The sequence below is a fragment of the Tachypleus tridentatus genome, chromosome 7 (assembly GCF_004210375.1).
Source record: "Tachypleus tridentatus isolate NWPU-2018 chromosome 7, ASM421037v1, whole genome shotgun sequence".
NCBI lineage: Eukaryota > Metazoa > Arthropoda > Merostomata > Xiphosura > Limulidae > Tachypleus > Tachypleus tridentatus.
Window position 1 is genome coordinate 65,326,167 of NC_134831.1, and position 21,008 is coordinate 65,347,174.

The window sequence follows — 21,008 nt, forward strand, 5'->3', positions numbered from 1 at the left end:
GGTTGAGTGTTCTTTCAGCAACATGAACCGTATATTAAATAAGCTGAGAAACCAAATGGGTCAAGACACGCTTCGAAGCTTCACAAAAATTAGCATCCAGAGACCTAATTTAATCCTATACACTACGTTGTCAAGGGTTATCGACTTATGTAAACAGAAAAAAAAAAGACGCGTTTGTTTTCTAAGAGTAGACACTGTGAACCGTCTGGACAAATGTTCGGTATTTTGTCCTTTATTTTTTTTGCCAGTTCGTAAAACTTACATCTAAATATCATATCCATTAACGAAAAAAATATTAATGTAAACTTGTGGACTCAAAGTCAAGTATTATAATAAAATTACAATATTTTTCTTTTTGTTGAATCTATTACCTCAGTTTCACATTCTCCCTACCTCCACCCTGGAGGAAAGGTCTGGATTCAACACTAGTCAAACTTCTATGACTGAGGCATCAATATTTTAAACTGTAAACTAGGGGTAATGAACCAGATCGTTAAAACAACTAATTTTAATCTAATTACAGAACTGGTTGTCCATTTTATAACACGCACCCATAGCAGGAAACGGTAGCGTTTCGACCCGGAGACATTTAACCCAAATCGACAGTTTGATAACGAAAATCTGTATCAGTGTATATGGATATAATTTCATTTCTTGTTTTTATAATAAAAAAGTTGTTCAAAAATTGATACTGAAAAAAAAGGAATTGAAAAGAAATGTTAATAGTCTATTTAATAATAATTAATTTGCATTCCGTTTACTTAAAATGGCGTGTAAAAAAATGCAAGATATGAAAGCCTGAAATAAAACAGTATGACATCAGAAAATTACACGTATGTTGCGAAATGTTTTTTAAATTGAAGTGATTTTCATACTTAACTTTCTGAGAAGCGAAATTGAACAGTATCGACTCGAATAACTGTCACGGACTTACCAAGAAGTACAAACCAGATTTTCATTTATAGGAATTAATTATGCAAAAAATATAATAACTTAAATTACTTTTCAATACCAATTAGTTGGTGCCTCATATATGAATTATTTTTTGTTGTTGTTTAATAGTAAACGAGCAAAACAAAGCAATATTTTTTTACGTTAAGCTTAAGCCATATGTTTAAGTACGTTCAATACTGACATCTAGTGTCTTGTTTGTGTACTCTTCATTACAGGTTGGTTTTGTTTGTTTTGAATTTCGCGCAAAGCTACATGAGGGCTCTCTGCGCTAGCCGTCCCTAATTTAGCAATGTAAGATTAGAGGGAAGGCAGCTAGCCATCACCACTTACAGCCAACTTTTGGGCTACTCTTTTACCAACGAATAATGGGATTGACCGTCATATTTAACGCCCCCACAGTTGAAAGGGCGAGCATTTTGGTGTGACGGGAATTCAAATCCGATGAATTTTATCGTTTTCCACCTATGCAATATAGTTTCAAGCAAACCCGCGACCCTCAGATTACAAGCCGAGTGCCTTATCCACCTGGCCATATCATTACAGGTTGGATCCACATATCGTGTCGTATTAAGTAATCATAGGTCTTTGCTTGTTACATCACTTAGTATAAAAATTATGAAACAACTCAATCTCTACATAAAATACACAGTTGACGCAGCAGTAGCTGATATGTTTATTTGTAGAACTGAAGATATTGCTCCAGTTTTCTGTGTGTGATTCATAGGCTATTAGCGAGTTTGTGCATAAATACAGGGCGTCCCAAAAATTTATACACACTTTGAATGATTATAAATACAATGTTTATTAAGATATATCTAGGTTTCATATTTCAAGTTTAAGAATACAAGTGTAGAATTTTTGGAGTTATCGCAGATGTTCGAACTGATGACCGTTCTGATCCAGGCACTGCTGATAACACGGACAGATGGAATTGCAAACTTAACGAATCATTTCATTTGGTATTTGGTGCATTCTCTTTCAATTGCTATTCTCAACTGATTGACTGTTGCAAGTGTTTTGCTATAAACCTTATCTTTGACGTATCCCCATAAAAAAAAAAAGTCCAGAGGTGTGGGGTTTGGTGAACGTGAGGGGAATTCAGTCCTACCTCTTCGCTCAATCCATCTGTTCGGCAAATTTTCGTTAAGATAGGCCCTCACATTATGATGGTAGTGGGGAGGTGCTCCATCTTGCTGGAAATAAAAGTCGTCGTCTCCAAATTGCTCTCGAATGTGTGGCATGACAGATTCTTGCAGCAAGTTCATATAAACAAGACCAGTGACCGTGTTTTCGAAAACACGCTGATAATCCACATCACACTGTAATTCCTGGTAAGTTTTCGTGGTGTTCAACCGTAACATGCGGGTTCTGAGGTGCCAAATAGGTGCAATTGTGGCGATTAACTGAGCCATGTTACTTAAATGTGGCCTCATCGCTCCAGAAAATCTTGTTTGGAAACTGTACAACCTCTGCAGATTTTGCCAAGTACCACTCACAAAATTCAAGTGTCCGGTCAGGGTCATCTTCATTGAAGGCGTGGACTAATGCCGGAATAAAACTTTTCCAATGAACTCGCTTTAGGATGCGATGGACGCTCAATTTTGGGATTCTTGTCTCACGGGCTGTTTGCAAAACAGATATTCTTTGAGATCTGTGGAAACTTTCCAACAGCTCTGCTTCTTGTGTGGGTCTGGTGGACGACCTCGGTCTTTCAGAATGCCCTTTATGGACGTCTTGAACAGTTCCATTTGTTTCAAACTTATCTCTGATGTGAGTAATGGTGATTCGCGTTGGTGGACCTGTTTGAAACTCCCTTCTAAACCGTCTTTGCACTTCAGTAACACTTTAAGATGAATTTCCTTTTCTTAAGGCTTAGTTTTGTTTCCGCCATAAATTCAAATCAGTTGTACCTGTAAAAAAAAAGAAAGTTTGAGGAGTTATAATTATTCAAAATGGATATACATTTGTTTGGGACACCCTGTACTTGTACTTCTGGAGTTAAAATAGTTTGACGCATGGATAAAAGCCTGCTTTCCACAGCTGGGAAAACAATTAATTCGATTTTGTTGTTTGTTATTTAATTTTCTCATTTGTTTCTTCCATCTCGTGTGATATAAAATTGCCATGTATAGTATAGACCCAATTTCACTGGAGTATGAACCGCCCATACAAATACGAAAAAGTAATGTTTTAATAAGTATATCTGATTTACCAGTTAAACCGGTATATTAAGTTATTTGATTTATTTGAGTATAAGTTAATGATAACAATTCAGCAAATACACGTCAGCATAAACAAGTTGTTTTTAAAAGAATATTCAGGTTGGAAGTAAATTAAATCAGAATGTATTATTTGACTTTATTTGACTTGAAAAAAGTGTCCATTTTGAATAAAAATAAACATGTGTTTGTTTTGAATTTTGCGTAAAACTACATGAGGGCTAACTGCGCTAGCCGTCCCTAGTTTAGTAGTGTAAGACTAGAGGGAAGTCAGCTAGTCATCACCGCCCACCGCCAACTCTTGGGCTACTCTTTTACCAACAAATAGTGAGATTGACAGTCACATAATAACGCTTCCATGCCTGAAAGGGCGAGTATGTCTGGTGCGACGGGGATTCGAACCCGCGACTCTCAGATTACGAGTCGAACGCCTTAACCCGTCTAGCAATGGCGGGCCCTAAATAAATGTAAAGTAACATTTTCAAAACAAATGATCATGAGAGAGTTTGATAGGTGTCTTTGTTTCAGTAATTTTTGTTTGACAACCACAAAAAAAGTCATAACATCGAACTCAGAATAATATATATTTATTAATTTATTTTTCTAAATCTGAAATAATACTTTTACTTTTTTTTTACTTCTTAATGAACATTAGACTCGAAATACTTTAGGTAGAGAGACTATGTAATACCAAATACCTGTATCTAATACAGGTTTAATCATTGTTTGAAATCAGGTTTTATGTAGATGCGAATTGTTAATAAAATGAAAATGTGCAACTTACAGCATTGCACAATTATTTGTTGGATTTACAGGAATTTGTAGAAAAACAAAAAGAATTATGAAATTCAAAAATAAGAAAAGTATATATTAGAAGGTCATGTGATCTTTAAAGCACCAATGGTTAAAACAAAGATAATGGAAAGTAGAAAGGAAGAAATCTTATACGGTACAAGCGAACACTTCTATTATTACACGAGGTTATACATAACCATACGGGTTGTATGGGACTGAAGCACGCCAATAATGTGTAGGATGATAAAAATTATATGCTATGGTTTAACTAATTATATTGATTTACAATATATTATACAAATTCTTGTGGTCTGGAGTGATTAATGGCAAGTGTGTCGGGTTGTGGCGCAGGTGGCTCATATTTGGACATATTAGTGAAAGTTTAAAGATGTTAGCGTATCGGTTTGGACATGTTAGATACTGGAATTTTTATCTTGTTGGACTCTGACATTTTGAAAATGTTATGCAGTGACAGTTTGAGCATGTTAGATAACGACAACTGCATGTTAGAATGTGACAGTTTGGGCATGTTACAAGGTAATAGTAGAAACATGTTAATTAGTGACAAGTAAAAACGTGTAAGACAATGACATTAGGCACGTTTTAGACAATGCAGCTTGAACGTGTAAAACAATGACATTTTGAAAAGCTTCAATTTCTTATTTCTTGACTCCACTATGCGAGTCACGAACTCGAATTACGTAACTGAGCATGCTTAACATTTCAGTTGTATGGGAATTATAGTGTTAAAGACCAGCCCAAGAACTGGAGATAGATGGTTTTAACTAGCTGTCTTCCTTCAAAATTAAAGATAGCAGATAGATCCTCCGAGTAGCCTTGACAAACAAACTTGTATGAACGAGATAGGATTGTAGAGCTTTAACCGTCAGGGGCCTTGAGTTTACATCTGCACATGTACGTTTACCCACACTAGAGTGTGTGCTGTTGTTTTCACTTTTGTTTTGATAACTATAATGTTCAAATTTTGTTACTTGTGGTGAATGTTGAAATGTTAGATTGGCGGCGTGACCTATTTACTGTGAGCGGAAAGTTTCTAAACACGTAGGGAAGCCTTGAACATTTAATAATGCTTTAAAGATAACAAAGTTTTTTGATATAGGGATTTCCCTGTTAAGAGAAGAAGCACGTGTATATCTGGGAGATTCCCTTACGCACATGATAAAAACAAGATATAAGTAGCAGCTGATGGGTGAGGCTCCTGTAATCAGAGCACTTGCTCTTTTTAAAACATTTTCACTCTTGCTATAACAGCGTAAGAAGGAAACTGTGAAAAAAGTCAAAATAGTAAACTTCCGCAAGAACTATGAAGTAATGATTGTTTCGAAAAGTAAGCTGTATTGATAACCTTGTTTAAAAAAAACATTATGCAGTTCATGGGTTGTGTAACTGGATATCTTAAGTACATTATACTGAGAGAACTTGTATATACCCTCAATAAAAATCATATGGTGAATCGTTTTTTTTTTCATTTTTTAACATTATACATATAAACTTATTATGCACATGAAAATGTTTGTGTCGAGATGTTTACTGAGGCACTTTCTCACTGGACGATGTCTCACCAGGTTTTGTTAATGTCTCACCCAAATATTATTTATGTAGTGTTTCTTTTTATTTATTTTTTGTTACTTTTTAAAATATTTCAAATAAAGATATTCTAAAGCAAGAAATAATTTTTATAACAATTTGGGAAAATCATAGAAATATTAAATAAACTCTTCAAAAAAAGAAACGCAAAAGGCAAAATTTGAGACAAATTGTTAACAAGTGTTTGATGAGCCGAAAAGTGTAATTCAATCTCAAGTCGGTCAAGAGATGACGAATGCACGAGGTAAAAGTTTGTACTCGAGAAGAAACGAAAAAACAAAAACGCAAAGCTATTTTATTATCCATTATACAGCGGCAAATAAGAAAAGTATGAAACTTGGTATACAGAACAAACTCCAGCGTCTTTTAAAATAATAAGAAATGTATGGAAGTTAGTATAGGGACAAATTCATTCGTTGGTGCAATCCTCACGTCTGAAGTTGCGTGAATTACTGATACTTAACCATAACTGTTTGCATAAGGAAATGTGCGAAGAGCTGTGCTCAAGACAACTACAGAATTGTAAAAGTGTAATTACGCAGTTAGAGAATGTTTCATGAATTTCACTAATGACACGCCATGCTGAACGTAAGACGTTCGAAAAGAAAAGATTTGCAGTTTTTGCATTTGAAAAATCAGTGATTATATTTCTGATAAGTTTCAACATTAGTTGTTTTTTAAAAAGTAAGTGTTTCCTTTGTTGTTTTCCTTTGAAAAGCACGCCCCCTTCCAATAGCAAAGCGGTATGTTAGTGTACTTACAAGGCTAGAAAACGGGTTTCGATACTTGCAATGGCCAGAGCACAAATGACCCATTGGAACATACAGCAGCGAATTAATTTAGAGCTAACATAGGAACAATTCACATAAAGGGAAGTTAACTAACTCTACGTCGAGTTTTCCACCAATGAAATTATACATAATATTTTCATATAAATACTGGTGGTTTGTAGTTTTTTCTTATAACAGAGTCATATCTGGCTATTTGCTGTGTCCACCGAGCGGAATCGAACCACTGACTTTAGCATTGTAAATCCTGCACCAGCGGAGGACATGTAAAATTACTAATGTTGGTTGTGAATCAACTGAAATTAAATGGTTTTAAATGTTCAAAATCTATAAAAGTTCCTGGTAAATATACCTTAAGTTTCCAGTTGATAAGCGTTAACCACAGTTATTGTTTTCGAGGTTTATAGTATACCATTTGTAACAAACCAATAATATATACTGTTTCTTGGCGCGTCGCCTTGGTTATATTCATAGGCGTGAAAAGAGAGTTTCTAGAAAGTTCAGCTTCCACAATAATATAGACGATGTGTAGGTACAGCACAAACATTGTCGATTCTTACACTCGAGAATCTTTTACAATTTTAGAGAATAGGTGGGAATTTAACAGTATAAGTTGTGTATATTCTAAATATAAATATACCTTAAAGAAACATCGATATTAAAATAGATATGTGATAGTAAATAGGTCACAAATTATTCTGTACTCCTTCATGTCTATTAATTATTAATGAAAAGTTGAATGAAGTGGGAAAGTGTAAGTATATTGTAATTCAGCATACATCAACTATAGAAATTCGTATCGTATAAATCTAAAGTTGTTTATCCAATTGATTATCATTTGATGAAAAGCTCTTATGTGAAAGAGTGCAATAACTAGGTTTATAAGAACATAAAACAACAAAACAAGTATTATGTTTAGTAAAGTAAAGTATGGTATAGCGAATGATAAAATATATATATATAATCTTAGGTCATATCAATTAATTAACGATAAAGAATGGTGAAACATACGTAGCATGTTGTCAAATTTCACTATCCTTTATCGTTAATCAGTATCAATATGTTGTCAAATTTCACCATCCTTTATCGTTAATCAGTATCAATATGTTGTCAAATTTCTCCATCCTTTATCGTTAATCAGGATCAGTATGTTGTCAAATTTCACCATCCTTTATCGTTAATCAGGATCAGTATGCTGTCAAATTTCACCATCCTTTATCTTTAATTAGCATCAGTATGTTGTCAAAATTCACCATCCTTTATCGTTAATCAATATGTTGTCAAATTTCACCATCCTTTATCTTTAATCAGCATCAGTATGTTGTCAAATTTTACCTTCCTTTATCGTAAAAAAGCATTATTATATTGTCAAATTTCACTTTGAAAAGGTCAGTTGCAATTTAAAATGGTCTAGCAAGGTTTCGCAGTTTTAGAAACAGAATGTTGTGCTCATATTTTGCAAAGTTTAAACACTGAAGCATTAATTAATTTCTAAACGAAACGATACTACTATTAGGGATATTTTCTGTACATTGTTCTTGAGAAGGGGATTAAGTAGCTGTAAATTACTGTCCCTTTGTAAATAATTCCGAATGAACTTTAAGGCTTTGGTAAATCAGTTTTGAAATTAGTTACTTGTAGTTTTTGCAATCAAATAATTATTAGTCAGATTTCCCTGGACTCTGTTTCAAGAGCATTGTTCATAACGTTCGAATCCCTATCATACCAAACATGCTCGCCCTTTCAACCGTGGGGGAGTTATAATATGACAGTCAATCCCACTATTTGTTGGTAAAGAAATAGCCCAACAGTTAGCAGTGGGTGGGGATGACTAGCTGCCTTCCTTCTAACCTTACATTACTAAATTAGGGACGGCTATCGGAGATAGCCCTCGTACAGCTTTGCGCGAAATTAAAAAACAAACAAACAATGAAATCCATACCCTTGTCATTATGACATCGTGATTTTCGTTCAGACAAGTCTTCAAAGGTCTTCACAAAATGTAAATGAGATTTAAGTCTTCAATGAATTTTTGAACTTCCACTCTTTAAACTTTATTTCGTCTTGAGTGATTACGAGTACGCTACCCAGCAAGAAGAAAATTGTGAGGGTTTTCTTTTATATACTTTACCAAATAAATTACTTCAGAATATTCTCCAGTCTCCAAATACTGAAGAAAAAATTGAGTTGCGTTACAGTTGATTCTTGGAAAACAGAGATTGTGAGTAAACAGCAAAGTTTTGCAGAGATGCCAACCATTACGATTTTGGTGCATACATTAGGACTATACGCTCATACAGACAAATATTACGACTTTTTGCAATTCCCAAATTATTATATATTATATAGGCCTATACAATAAAGTAATAAATTGTTCCCCCATGGCTTGAAAAGGATGAAAGAAAATTTCTAGTGAGATACAAATAAATTTTGATAATAAATAAAATACATGGTCCAAATGGTTACTTGCGATAATCGTGTTTGTGCTTGAAATAATAAAACATATTTGTATCTCCGACGTCTACCAATAGTTTGAGTGCGGTGCTTCTCCATACTGGGTACGTGGAGGAATCTATGGTTACGTCATCAGTGCTTGTTAGTCAATCAGCGCTCGCGTAGATGGGTATTTCTCGTTTTCTAAGCGGCATAGAAACACCAATGCGATCGTTCACAAGTTGGAAAAAAAGAGGCCTCGTTCACCAGATTGTCTTGTTTCTGGCAAATCTAAAAGGACTAAAACTGTGAACCAAGAATTTAAGAAAGAGTATAGTGCAAAATATCCGGTCATTGCATCAAAAGTCAGTGATAGTCATGCGTTTTGTACAGTTTGTCACATCGATTTTTCTGTGGGATAAACGATTGTTCCAGACATACAAAATCGACATCTCACCAACAAAAGGCTGAGGCGAAGATAAAAACGATGCAGATAACGACATTTATGAGTAAGAATTCAGAATATGAAACCATAAATGCAGAAGCGATGTTCACGCAATTCATTACCAATTGGAATTACCAATCATTATAACTAATTAAGTATACTCTTCTCACGTTTTTATGTATTGGGATAACCAATCAATATAGCTAATTCAATATACTCTACTCATGTTTCTTTTTATTGAGATTACCAATCAGTATAATTAATTAAGTATACTCTTTTCATGTTTCTATTTACTGGGATTACCAATCAGTGTAATTAATTAGATATACTCTTCTCACGTTTCTATTTATTGGGATAACCAATCAATATAGCTAATTCAATATACTCTACTCATGTTTCTTTTTATTGAGATTACCAATCAGTATAATTAATTAAGTATACTCTTCTCACGTTTATATTTAGTGGGATTACCAATCAGTATAACTAAATAAGTATACTCTTCTTATGTTTCTATTTGTTGGGATAACCAATCAGTATAACTAATTAAATATACTCTTCTCATGTTTCAATTTATTGGGATTACCAATCAGTATAACTAATTAAGTATTCTCATATGTTTCTGTTAATTGGGATCACCAATCAGTATAACTAATTAAATATACTCTTCTCATGTTTCAATTTATTGGGATAACCAATCAGTATAACTAATTCAATATACTCTTCTTATGTTTCTATTTATTGGGGTCACCAAACAGTGTAATTAATTGGATATACTCTTCTTATTTTTCTATTTATTGGGATTACCAATCAGTGTAATTAATTAGGTATACTCTTCTCACGAAGAGAATTTGCGAGTGACCGTTGCCGGACTCATATCTTAGGTACGTGAGTATAAACGGGTACGAGATTGAAGGGGCGTTGCAGTTGGATGTTACGTTATTAATTAGTATAGGTATAAAGGTGTTACTTTATATTGGTTTAATTTTGGTTGTAGTTGCTGTATAAGTAGGACTTCTTTGATTTTGTAGTTGTTTATGTGTGAAGGTGTTTTTTTGTGTTCTTTGAATCTAGTTTCCATTTTTCTGTTTGTTTCTCTAATATAGAATTCATGGCAGTTGTTGAATTGTATTTTATAAATTTTGTTGGTGTTGTGTTTGTCAGTGTAATTTTTACATAGTGTGGACTTTAGTTTTATACCAGGTTTTTGAATAAATCTGGTGTTTACTGGAATGTTGTGTTTTATTATAAGTTTTTTTTTCCCAAATATTGCTTATTTTTCGTTGATGTCTGGAACATATGATATGCAGCAGTATAACATTGTGTAATCTGTTGTATCTTGGGATTTATTGTTGTTGGTCTAGGTGTGTGTGTATAATTTTTTTCCACGTTTTTTTGAGGAAATTTGTTGGTGTTGATAAAGTGTTGTTTTATTTTGTTGATTTCATTGTTAATTTTATCAGGTGAACATAGTTTTGTGGTTATGTTTATTTGGTTTCTTAATATGTTGAGTTTTTGGTTTGTTTCTTGTGCCGAGTCCTGGAGAATGTATAATTCAGTTTGGGTGATTTTTCTGTGAATTTCTGTTTTGAATTGTCTATCAGTTTTAGTGATCTTGAGGTTAAGGAATTTTATCTGGTTAGTTTTTCCTGTTTACTGGTGATATTAATGCTGAAGTGTATCGAGCTAACGTGATTTAAAAACCTAAGTGTGTGTTCTGTAGATGTGAATCCAACAATTGTATCATCAACATACCTGTACCAGTATAGTGATGGGTGTAAGGCTGAATTGATCGCTTGTGATTCGATGAATGGATTCGGACGAAAATTGCTTTACACATTGAACTATGACCTATCTTAGAAATGAGTAGTTTTTTGAGGGTCAAGGTCAGAGCACGGTCACGAAAAAAAAATTCTTATTTGTTAACATATGCACCGAATTTCTACACTATTTTTGCTCTGTAACTCATTAAAAATAATCGGATTTTGATGAAACTTAGTAGACGTATGAAGAAAATAATTGCTAGTTGTCCAGCTAAAAATTGTCCATTTCCGAATATAAAGACATATTTTCGTAATTTTTGAAAGCCCAGCATTATTAACGCTGCACGGCAGAGGTATGCTTTCTACTGAGTGTCCCTTTAGTCTCCACTATACTCCTAATAAGTTCTCACAAGGTTAGACCATCTAAGTTATTACTTTTGCTACGTCATCTTATATCAGACTCACTTGAGAAATAAGTTCTTAACGAAGAAGAAAACTATTAATAATGTCTTACTTCTATTTCAAGACGAATATTTATTGAAAATATTTCGATAAAACATTGACTCACAGAAAAAGTCTTGCAAGCAGGATTCCTTCACAAAGAAGAGACATTGATCAAAATATACATCTCAAAGCAAGTTCATCAACAACAGTAACTCTTCCACCTGGTGAGAGTATAGCTAAGTGAAGTAGTTAATAGATGTGCATGAGATGGGTGTGCATAGGATAGAGGTAAGGTGTAAGTTCACCCTGAAGCTGAATTATTTATATATTTTTTAAACCTCTTAACCATCATAATTATCATAGCAAAGGAATTTTTGTTTGTTTGATGTTAAGCATAGAGCTACACAATGGGCTATATGTGCTTAGCCCACCAGGGGCATCGATACCAGGTTACTATCGTTACAAGTCAGCAGATATACCGCTGTGCCACTAAGAATTTATGAACAAGAGATAAACAGAATTGGTGTTGCTTTATCCCTTTGATAGTAGGCCTAGTAAGTAATCTAAAGCTACAATTTTACTCATTTAAGAGTTTAAATGATTTGTAGAACATGTAATAAGCTTCACCGAATAAAAGCATATAACGATCACACTTATAATAATACCAACCAAAAACATGCTTCGCTTACTACTGGAGTAGCAGAAGTATTATTGAGTGTTTTATGAGTGGCCCATGCTTCAGTCGTTTCAAGTTTAGGCTCCTCCTTCTTTATCTGTGGTCATAGCAACCACGCATTACTACTTTATTTAAAACGCGACTCAATGCGTAACAGAACGAACTTTGTGTGTGATAGCTGAAGAAGTCATGTAAGCGACAGCACGTACACGTGGACGGTAAAAGCTGATGTACCATTTGAGTACGACGTATAAACGTGTAATGTATTTTTAAACAAGCGTGAAAGTATCCCAATCAATCAGTAACTGGTAAGTTATTAACTTTACTATTTACATTGTTAGGATCAGTAACTGGTAAGTTATTAACTTTACTATTTACATTGTTAGGATCAGTAACTGGTAAGTTATTAACTTTACTATTTACATTGTTAGGATCAGTAACTGGTAAGTTATTAACTTTACTATTTACAATGTTAGGATCAGTAACTGGTAAGTTATTAACTTTACTATTTACATTGTTAGGATCAGTAACTGGTAAGTTATTAACTTTACTATTTACATTGTTAGGATCAGTAACTGGTAAGTTATTAACTTTACTATTTACAATGTTAGGATCAGTAACTGGTAAGTTATTAACTTTACTATTTACATTGTTAGGATCAGTAACTGGTAAGTTATTAACTTTACTATTTACATTGTTAGGATCAGTAACTGGTAAGTTATTAACTTTACTATTTTCATTGTTAGGATATGTTGCAGTGGTTTCCAGCAAAGTTATTTTTCAGTTTTATGAGAGTAAATAAACTTCTGTTCATCTAACTGATAGCTACCAATATTTGTAGAGTTACGAAAACAAAGGGCAAAATAAATTCTAATCTTCAAAATATAACTAGATAAGTTTTACGAGCTTTCAACATGTATTTGTGTTTATTCTGAATATTAAAAACTACATTTAAAAATAATAGTTATGTGTGAGTTAAGAAGGCTTTATTTAAAACTTTATATTTCTGTTGTAGTTTTTCTTGTTTGTTTGTTTTTTCTGTCGTAATAATAACAGTTTATAGCGAGACAGCGCAAGATACAGCGATGGTGTGTATGTATACCCATGCTTATGTGTATCAGTTTCTCAGACGAAACACACATCTAATTAGTAACGTCAGGAGTTATTGACCCATTTTGTGGTTATTTCGGAAGATGCTTGTACTGCGGAGAATTGTGGGTCACTGAACCAAAAGCATCGGATAATTCTTGTAGTGAAAACAACAACAAACATCTCTGCACAACCGTATTACTATTGGAAAGAATGATTAAGTAGGTTGTTGTAGTTTGGAAACACATGAGTCTTGCACAATCGTTGAGCTGATTTTTGTAGTTCAAAATGCGATGAGTCACTGCACAACAGTATTACTAAGGAGTGTTTCAGATCACTCTTGTAGTTCAAAATACGATGAGTCACTGCACAACAGTATTGCTGAAGGAGTGTTTCAGATCACTCTTGTAGTTCAAAATGCGATGAGTCACTGCACAACAGTATTACTGAAGGAGTGTTTCAGATCACTCTTGTAGTTCAAAATGCGATGAGTCACTGCACAACAGTATTACTGAATGAGTGTTTCAGATCACTCTTGTAGTTCAAAATAGGGGGAGTCATTTTAAAACAGCATTATTGAAGGAATATTTCAGATGATCCTGTAGTTCAAAATACAACGAGTCACTGTATAACTGTGTTATTGAGGGAACGTTTGAGATCACCCTTGCAGTTCAAAATACGATGAACAACTACCTATAAATACCTCAATGAGTCACTTCACAAGAGAGGATTATTTTAGTTTCGAAAAAATGGTGAGTCACCAGATAAGAGTATTTTAGGAGGTTTTTGTATTTGGAGGAAAGGTACATCACTGCAGTACAGAATTATTCAGCTACTGCTAATCTCAGGAAATTTCTGTAGTTCAAAGAATCGTAAATAAAGAGGGAAAATACGTGTCAATGCATCTGTATGGAGACCTTTTTTCCATGTGATGTTTTAAGCTTTCAGGTATTAAATCTAGGAGATTTGGTTATATTGTTAATAGCTCGTACAAGGACTAATAAAAATTAGAAAATTATATTGTACCTACAAATAGTTTGTAACGTTAGTCGTAGTTGCCTATCTATCTATTTTGCTAAAGTTATGACTTCTAGTTTTGTTTGTAAAATGACAAAAATCACTAGTTTAACAGTACCTTACTTTTGGTTACCAGCTGTGCTCGATAAGTTCGGTAAAAGTTTGAAGTATATCAGCTCACGAGCTCTGCCGATGTCTTTCAGCTCACGAGCTCTGCCGATGTCTTTCATTGCTTTGTTTGTTTAGAATTAAGCACAAGCTACACACTGAGCTATCTGTACTCTGCCTACCACGGGTATCGACACCCAATGTTTAGCGGGGTGAATCCGCAGACATGCCGTTGTGCCACTGGGGGGATTTCGTCATACAAAGCTTTTCTTGGATAAACTTTGTTTAAGAGTATGATATATTTACAATGTTTACTCTTAATCTGATAAATCATCCTTTTATTATTCAGGACATTTTTAGCAGTAATAAACTACTTACTATGAGTAAAACGTTCCTTTGAAATTATTTACATAAATAATTTCCCTACAGAACTGTATAAATTAATACGTACCATTGTATATACCAGGGGCTGTGATGTCACAAAAGAAATTTCTATTAGTTAAATAGTACTATAACCCCAAAAGTTAAAAAATAAAGCTACAAATAAAATTGTCTCAACTAGTCACGTTCTGTTTGTTTTGAATTTCGAACAAAGTTACTCGAGGGCTATCTGCGCTAGCCGTCCCTAATTTAGCAGTGTAAGACCAGAGAGAAAGCAGCTAGTCATCACCACCCACCGCCAACTCTTGGGCTACTCTTTCACCAACGAATAGTGGGACTGATCGTATCATTATAACACCCTCACAGCTGAAAGGGCGAGCATGTTTGGTGTGACGGGGATTCAAACCCTCGACCCTTAGATTGCGAGTCGAGTGCCTTAACCACCTGACTATGACGGACCTGACATGTTTTGTAGCCCAGTTTTTGTAAATACTATTACGTTTGTAAGCTGCAATAGTCAGTTAAGGACGGAAGCCTAAACGTCAGCTAATAAAAATAATATTATTCTGATGATATCATGAGCCAAATACTTCAATCAACATAAATGTTCCTTAAGAAATGACGAAATGTTGTGATTACGTTCTGGTTGAGAATATCCTATCAGTTATAACGTTTGTTATATATATATATGTATATAACATCTATATATATGTATCTTAAAATATTTGTTGTTTTTTCGATTATTACTGCAGACATACGTTGTACAAATAACCTACGCGCGAAAAACGAAAAACAAAAGTTGCACAGGGTAAGACCGGTTTGCAAGTACAGGACCTATAATAAAGCTTAACTTCGATTATTAATAAGATTTTGTATTTATAGGGAGAGAAACATGATAGTAAAAGGTAAGTTTGGATACAGGATTCTATATACAGTGTTTAAACAAATAAACTTTGTTATGTCACTTCACTCACTCACAACCTGCTGTTCGTATGATGCTACTGACAACTGACAACTAGCGGATCGTGTGCTATTTCCTGCTACCTTGTGTGCGAAACAATGAACAGTGTCAGTAAACTGAAAGGCGTTTTTTAATTTTTTTTATTAATTCTTAGTTTCGAATAAGAAACATTATTATTTCATTTGACATTGTTTAGATTTTTTAAAACGTAGAAGAGAAGAAAAATTCCAATCGTGATGCATCCAATGTTAGATATAAAACAAAAACAGTCGTTTATTTATAGCAGTAGTTGAGGAAACTGCACAATCATATAAAACAATGATACTGAACTTTAAAAAAAAAACTGTTTACAAATATCACATTAAGTTTAAACCGTTTATTTAACCCTTATTTAGTCAGTGGAAGTATTGTGTTTGTAATATTTTCATCTCAATTCCTATTCTCACCAAATTCGTGAACTTCATAACTGTGCAGAGAAATAAAAGTAACAGTCAAAAGACGTTGTCTCCAAGTGGCTACTACTCTAAAACAGTTGCCATTTTCTCATCACAAGAATGAATAACTAGTTTCTAAAATTATTATTACCAGCAATATAATTATTGTATTTAGTATCTGCTTAGCCTAAAACTCTTCCTTTATTCCTGAAACTTAGGTATGGTGAGTTTTTTATATTTATATAATTTTTTAGAATGCCGTCAGCAAATTCAGACCATTCTAGATACATGGCTAATTATGATATTGCATCCCCGTCGCGCCAAACATGCTCGCCCTCCCAGCCGTGGGGGCGTTATAACGTGACGGTCAATCCCACTATTCGTTGGTAAAAGAGCAGCCCAAGAGTTGGCGGTGAGTGATGATGACTAGCTGCCTTCCCTCTAGTCTTACACTGCTAAATTAGGGACGGCTAGCACAGATAGCCCTCGAGTAGCTTTGTGCGAAATTCCCAAACAAACAAACAAACAAACAAATTATGATATTAAAATAACAAACTAATGATAAAAAATTATTGTACTTCGAGAAATAGTTGAAGAAGTTGATCGTACGCAGTGAAAAAATCAGAGCAACAATAAATCAATATATATATTTCTTATCAACTTACAACAGCACCGCACTAAAACAATCTGATCTGATGTCCTGCCATTGAGAATTTCATTTTTACATTTCTGCTAGGTTTTTATTTTCTTTTTTCAGCATCCTCCCTCCAGTGGCACAGCAGCATGTCTCCGAACTTACACCCCTAAGAACCGCGTTTTGATACCGATGGTAGACAGAACACAGATAGCCCATTGTGTAGCTTTGTGATAAATTCCAAATACACAATCAAATTATTTAAGTATGAAATTACAGTAGTTAACTATAATTTCACGTTTTTAACTTTTAATTTAATAAAAAATAAATATATATATATTATAATAGTTGTTTATCATTTCGTTTTTTTATCATAAAAATAAATAAAAATTCACCCTTAACCTCGCCCTGGTAGCATCGCAAGAGGTGAATTGAATATTCGTTGCCACTTGCGTTTCAGACACTGTTTGAGACGAAGGAAGATGTTTAATAACTGATTCACGAATAACCCATGGTTGTCGCCTAGATAAACAAGAACAGTTCCTGTTCTTACAGTTGGATGATTTAAATGCATCTCAACTATGTCTGTTGTACTTCGGCCGACTTGGCGAGCTCTGGCGCTCGCGATAGGTCTCGTCGGCACTGACTAAAGCAGATATAGTTTAATAATTTTTAATACATTCTTCCTTACTTTCGGTCATAATGTACTAGAAATACTCGATTATACAATTAAAATGAAATAATAAATACCAAACGATTACTTAATAGACAGATGTTGATAGAGTCGGTGTCTATCTTCATACCTACACTTGTCGTTTACGTTTATTGTCTCGAGCAAACTCGAGGAACCAAAAGTACAAGAACGGTTATAAGATCAGAAAAGAATTTTAATACTTAGCACATGAAATAACAGTATAATGCTTTGGAAATTCTACTTTAGAATTTATGTTGAACTTTCAGGTCGTTTATTTGTGAACTTAGGCGATGTTAGCCATGTCAAAGTCGTTGATAATTTCTAAAATGTGTGCATAAAATATAATAAAATCTAGAGTGCTTCGGGTCAAACGTGTAAGACATTTAGTTCAATAGTTAGTTTTAGTGGCTATTGTTTTTCAGATAATAATTAAATGTTCCCAAAAATAACTTTAAGAAAACTGAAGTATAAATCTGTCTTGCAAAACAGTTTAAAAAATAGCAATATTTTTATTTATATGTAAACTTTGTTTTTTGAAGCCAATCTTAAAGCTACACAATGGGCTTTCTGTATTTTAATCATCACGTGTACCAAAACACGATTTATAGACCTAACGTTGTTCCGTGGGGTGGGAGACATGTCAGTGTTGTTTTTTTTATAGCAAAGCCACATCGAGCTGTCTCCTGAAGGGGACATGTTCAAAAACCTTACAAGATACAGTCGTCGAGATTTGTCGCTTGAAAGTATAAATGACATTGTGTTATTTCAGTACCCATGTTCCCCTGTAGCACAATGGTATGTCTGTGGGCTTATAAATGCTATAAACCGGGTTTCTATACCCGTGGTGGGCGTAGCACAGATAGTCTATTGTATAGCTTTGTGCTTAAGTTCAAAACAAACACGCATAAGAGTAGTATCTTACAGAAGATGTTCGATTGAACAAGTGATAATTATTTATTTTATCATGATGTTTAGTTTATTATGCTAAATACATAATGCAAAACGTATATCAATATTTGATTTATATAATCATTTTCTGGTTCTCAGTAGGTTAGGTTACTAGTTTAGGAAAAAATACAAACATGGCACCCCGAACCCTTATGTTCGATTACTATCATATCAGACTCTATTTCTACAAAAAACGCACAGGTAAAGATGTTGTTGTTGTTTTTTGAATTTCGCGCAAAGCTACATGAGGGCTATCTGTGCTAGCCGTCCCTAATTTAGCAGTGTAAGACTAGAGGGCAGGCAGCTAGTTATCACCACCCACCGCCAACTCTTGGGCTACTCTTTTACCAACGAATAGTGGGATTGACCGTCACATTATAACGCCCTCACGGCTGGGAGGGCGAGCATGTTTGGCGCGACGGAAATGCGAACCCGCGACCCTCAGATTACGAGTCGCACGCCTTAACACGCTTGGCCATGCCGGGCCTCAGGTAAAGATAATTACGATTTTTGTACCGTTTTTTTATCGTAAAACTGGCATTTCTAGCTTCTGAAGCAGATATTTTAACTAGTCTAAGATATATCAATGTTTAAATCATTTTGTTTCTCTATACCTTTTAAATTACAGGTTTTAATACAACTTTTTCCTTAAACATAAATGGTATAACAACTAGCCTGAAGCAAATTTCGTGGTTTGTGTAGCGGAAATAGCTTAAGTTAAAAACTCAGTTACTGTTAACACTAGTCTTTCTGCTACTTAGAAGGTTTGTGCAGCAAGAAATAACTGAAAAACCTAAAAGTCGGTGGTAAAACGTCTACCCTTAAAAAAAGTGACACGAATTTAACTGATTTTAAGAGAAACTCAACATTTGCTTCCAGCTTCTTTATTTTTTTGTTTGTTTGTAATTAAGCACAAAGATACACAATGGGCTATCTGTGTTCTGCCCACCACGGGTATCCAAAACTGTCTTCTAGCGTTGTAAGTCCGCAGACATACCACGAGGTTACTGGAAGAAAACGTCTTTATTATACGACGTTACAATTACAAAGTATATATTATTATTACTATTTTTTCGTGTTATTAGCTTTATCATAGTTTACTAACATTTATTTCTAGAGGAAAAACGTAAAATAGAAATATTTCATCCTGAAACATTCTGATAGAATAGTTTCTTCAAATTTTCAATAAGTTTTTTAAACACTTCGTTCATTTTCCGAAACTACCTATGCATCAAGTCACTTGTGGGTCCGTAGCGTATCTTAACAATGTGAACAAAAATATCACAGATAAATACCACAATTAATCCCCTAATTACTGCTGTAATCCCTCAACTCATTCTTATATAAAAATACATATTTCGTCCAATGTTTTTGATAAGTATTTTACACTTAATTTTGTACCAAGTAAAACATTAGTGTTTAATACGTGGATGAGGTTCACGCTAGAAGTGAGTGGTTATAAACAAAAGTCCGTCATGGTAGGACTAACTGACAACTACGAACTCAGGTTCTTTGTTTTATATTTTTGTCTGTTTTCACAGTGTTGTTACATATGTTAATAAAATAACCTTGCCGGTTTTAACCGATCTAAATCTGGGTTTTGAATCACTTAATATTTGGCCCCCTGCCACATTACCACTTTCAACGACTTGTTGAAAAAACCGTAGGAGATAAGCAGAAAGGTTATAGGAACAAGATCAAGAGAGTAGAAAAAGACATCAAAGAAGTACTAAAGAAGATCAATGGAATATAAAGGAATGTCAGTGAAATACAGAAAGGTTATAGGAACAAGATCAAGAGAGCAGAAAAATACATCAAAGAAGTACTAAAGAAGATCAATGGAATATAAAGGAACGTCAGTGAAATACAGAAAGGTTATAGGAACAAGATCAAGAGAGCAGAAAAATACATCAAAGAAGTACTAAAGAAGATCAATGGAATATAAAGGAACAGAAAGGTTATAGGAACAAGATCAGTGAAACAATAAAAAAGGTCCAGAAAGATAATAACAACAACAAGATTGAACTATCCGTTAGAAATGTATAGAACTATTATTAAAGTGAGACCAACGAAGTAGAAAAGAATGTTCATGCCGTGATGAAATACCTCGAAACTGAAGCGGTAATTTCAAGTGTCAAACCATCCACACCCCTCTCTTCATGTCTTCGAGAATCTCAGTTTCAAACATAACTTATCATGTGTAATGAGAAAACTCGTCTCATGTACATTGTCATTGCTATTATTACAGAGCTACTATGAGTGCAGGTTATTTCTGGACAATTTTAGCTTATCCACTACTTCATCAAGTCATACAATTTAGTAAGTCATTTCAGTGTCATCACCAAGTTCACGAATCAAAAGACAACGATGCAAAGGTACAATGGATATATCGTGCATAGTTTGAAACAATTTCCTATGTAAATACATAGAATAGTGAAACAGCAAGATATTCTTCTTGCAGCACATTTGAAAAGACTAATTTCAACAATATTAACCAACCAGTAACAATTGCAATGTATTAATAAACATCTCATTGAATAGGTTTGGAGGTTTACATCATAAAGATTTTTTTACAGAAAAAGTTAGGATTAAAAAAGTAGGAGAGATTACCCCTTAACCG

At 34.1% G+C, this 21,008-nt stretch overlaps 2 protein-coding genes across 9 annotated transcripts in view; one reads left to right on the forward strand and one right to left on the reverse strand.

Moving 5' to 3' along the window:
- Positions 1-1,737: 1,737 nt before the first annotated feature.
- LOC143255849 (uncharacterized) overlaps positions 1,738-21,008 on the reverse strand; it is a 37,978-nt gene continuing 18,707 nt past the window's right edge. For all 3 annotated transcript variants that reach the window (XM_076512173.1, XM_076512171.1, XM_076512172.1), the window contains one exon: positions 1,738-2,864. In XM_076512173.1, the coding sequence (XP_076368288.1) occupies positions 1,902-2,483 (582 nt within the window). In that variant the 5' untranslated portion in view covers positions 2,484-2,864 and the 3' untranslated portion in view covers positions 1,738-1,901. The remainder of the gene's footprint in view (positions 2,865-21,008) is intronic.
- The window catches only part of LOC143255847 (toll-like receptor 4), a 49,519-nt gene continuing 40,783 nt past the window's right edge, over positions 12,273-21,008 (forward strand). For all 6 annotated transcript variants that reach the window (XR_013030894.1, XR_013030892.1, XR_013030893.1 and 3 more), the window contains exon 1: positions 12,273-12,430. The gene's annotated coding sequence lies outside the window, so the exon portion shown is untranslated. The remainder of the gene's footprint in view (positions 12,431-21,008) is intronic.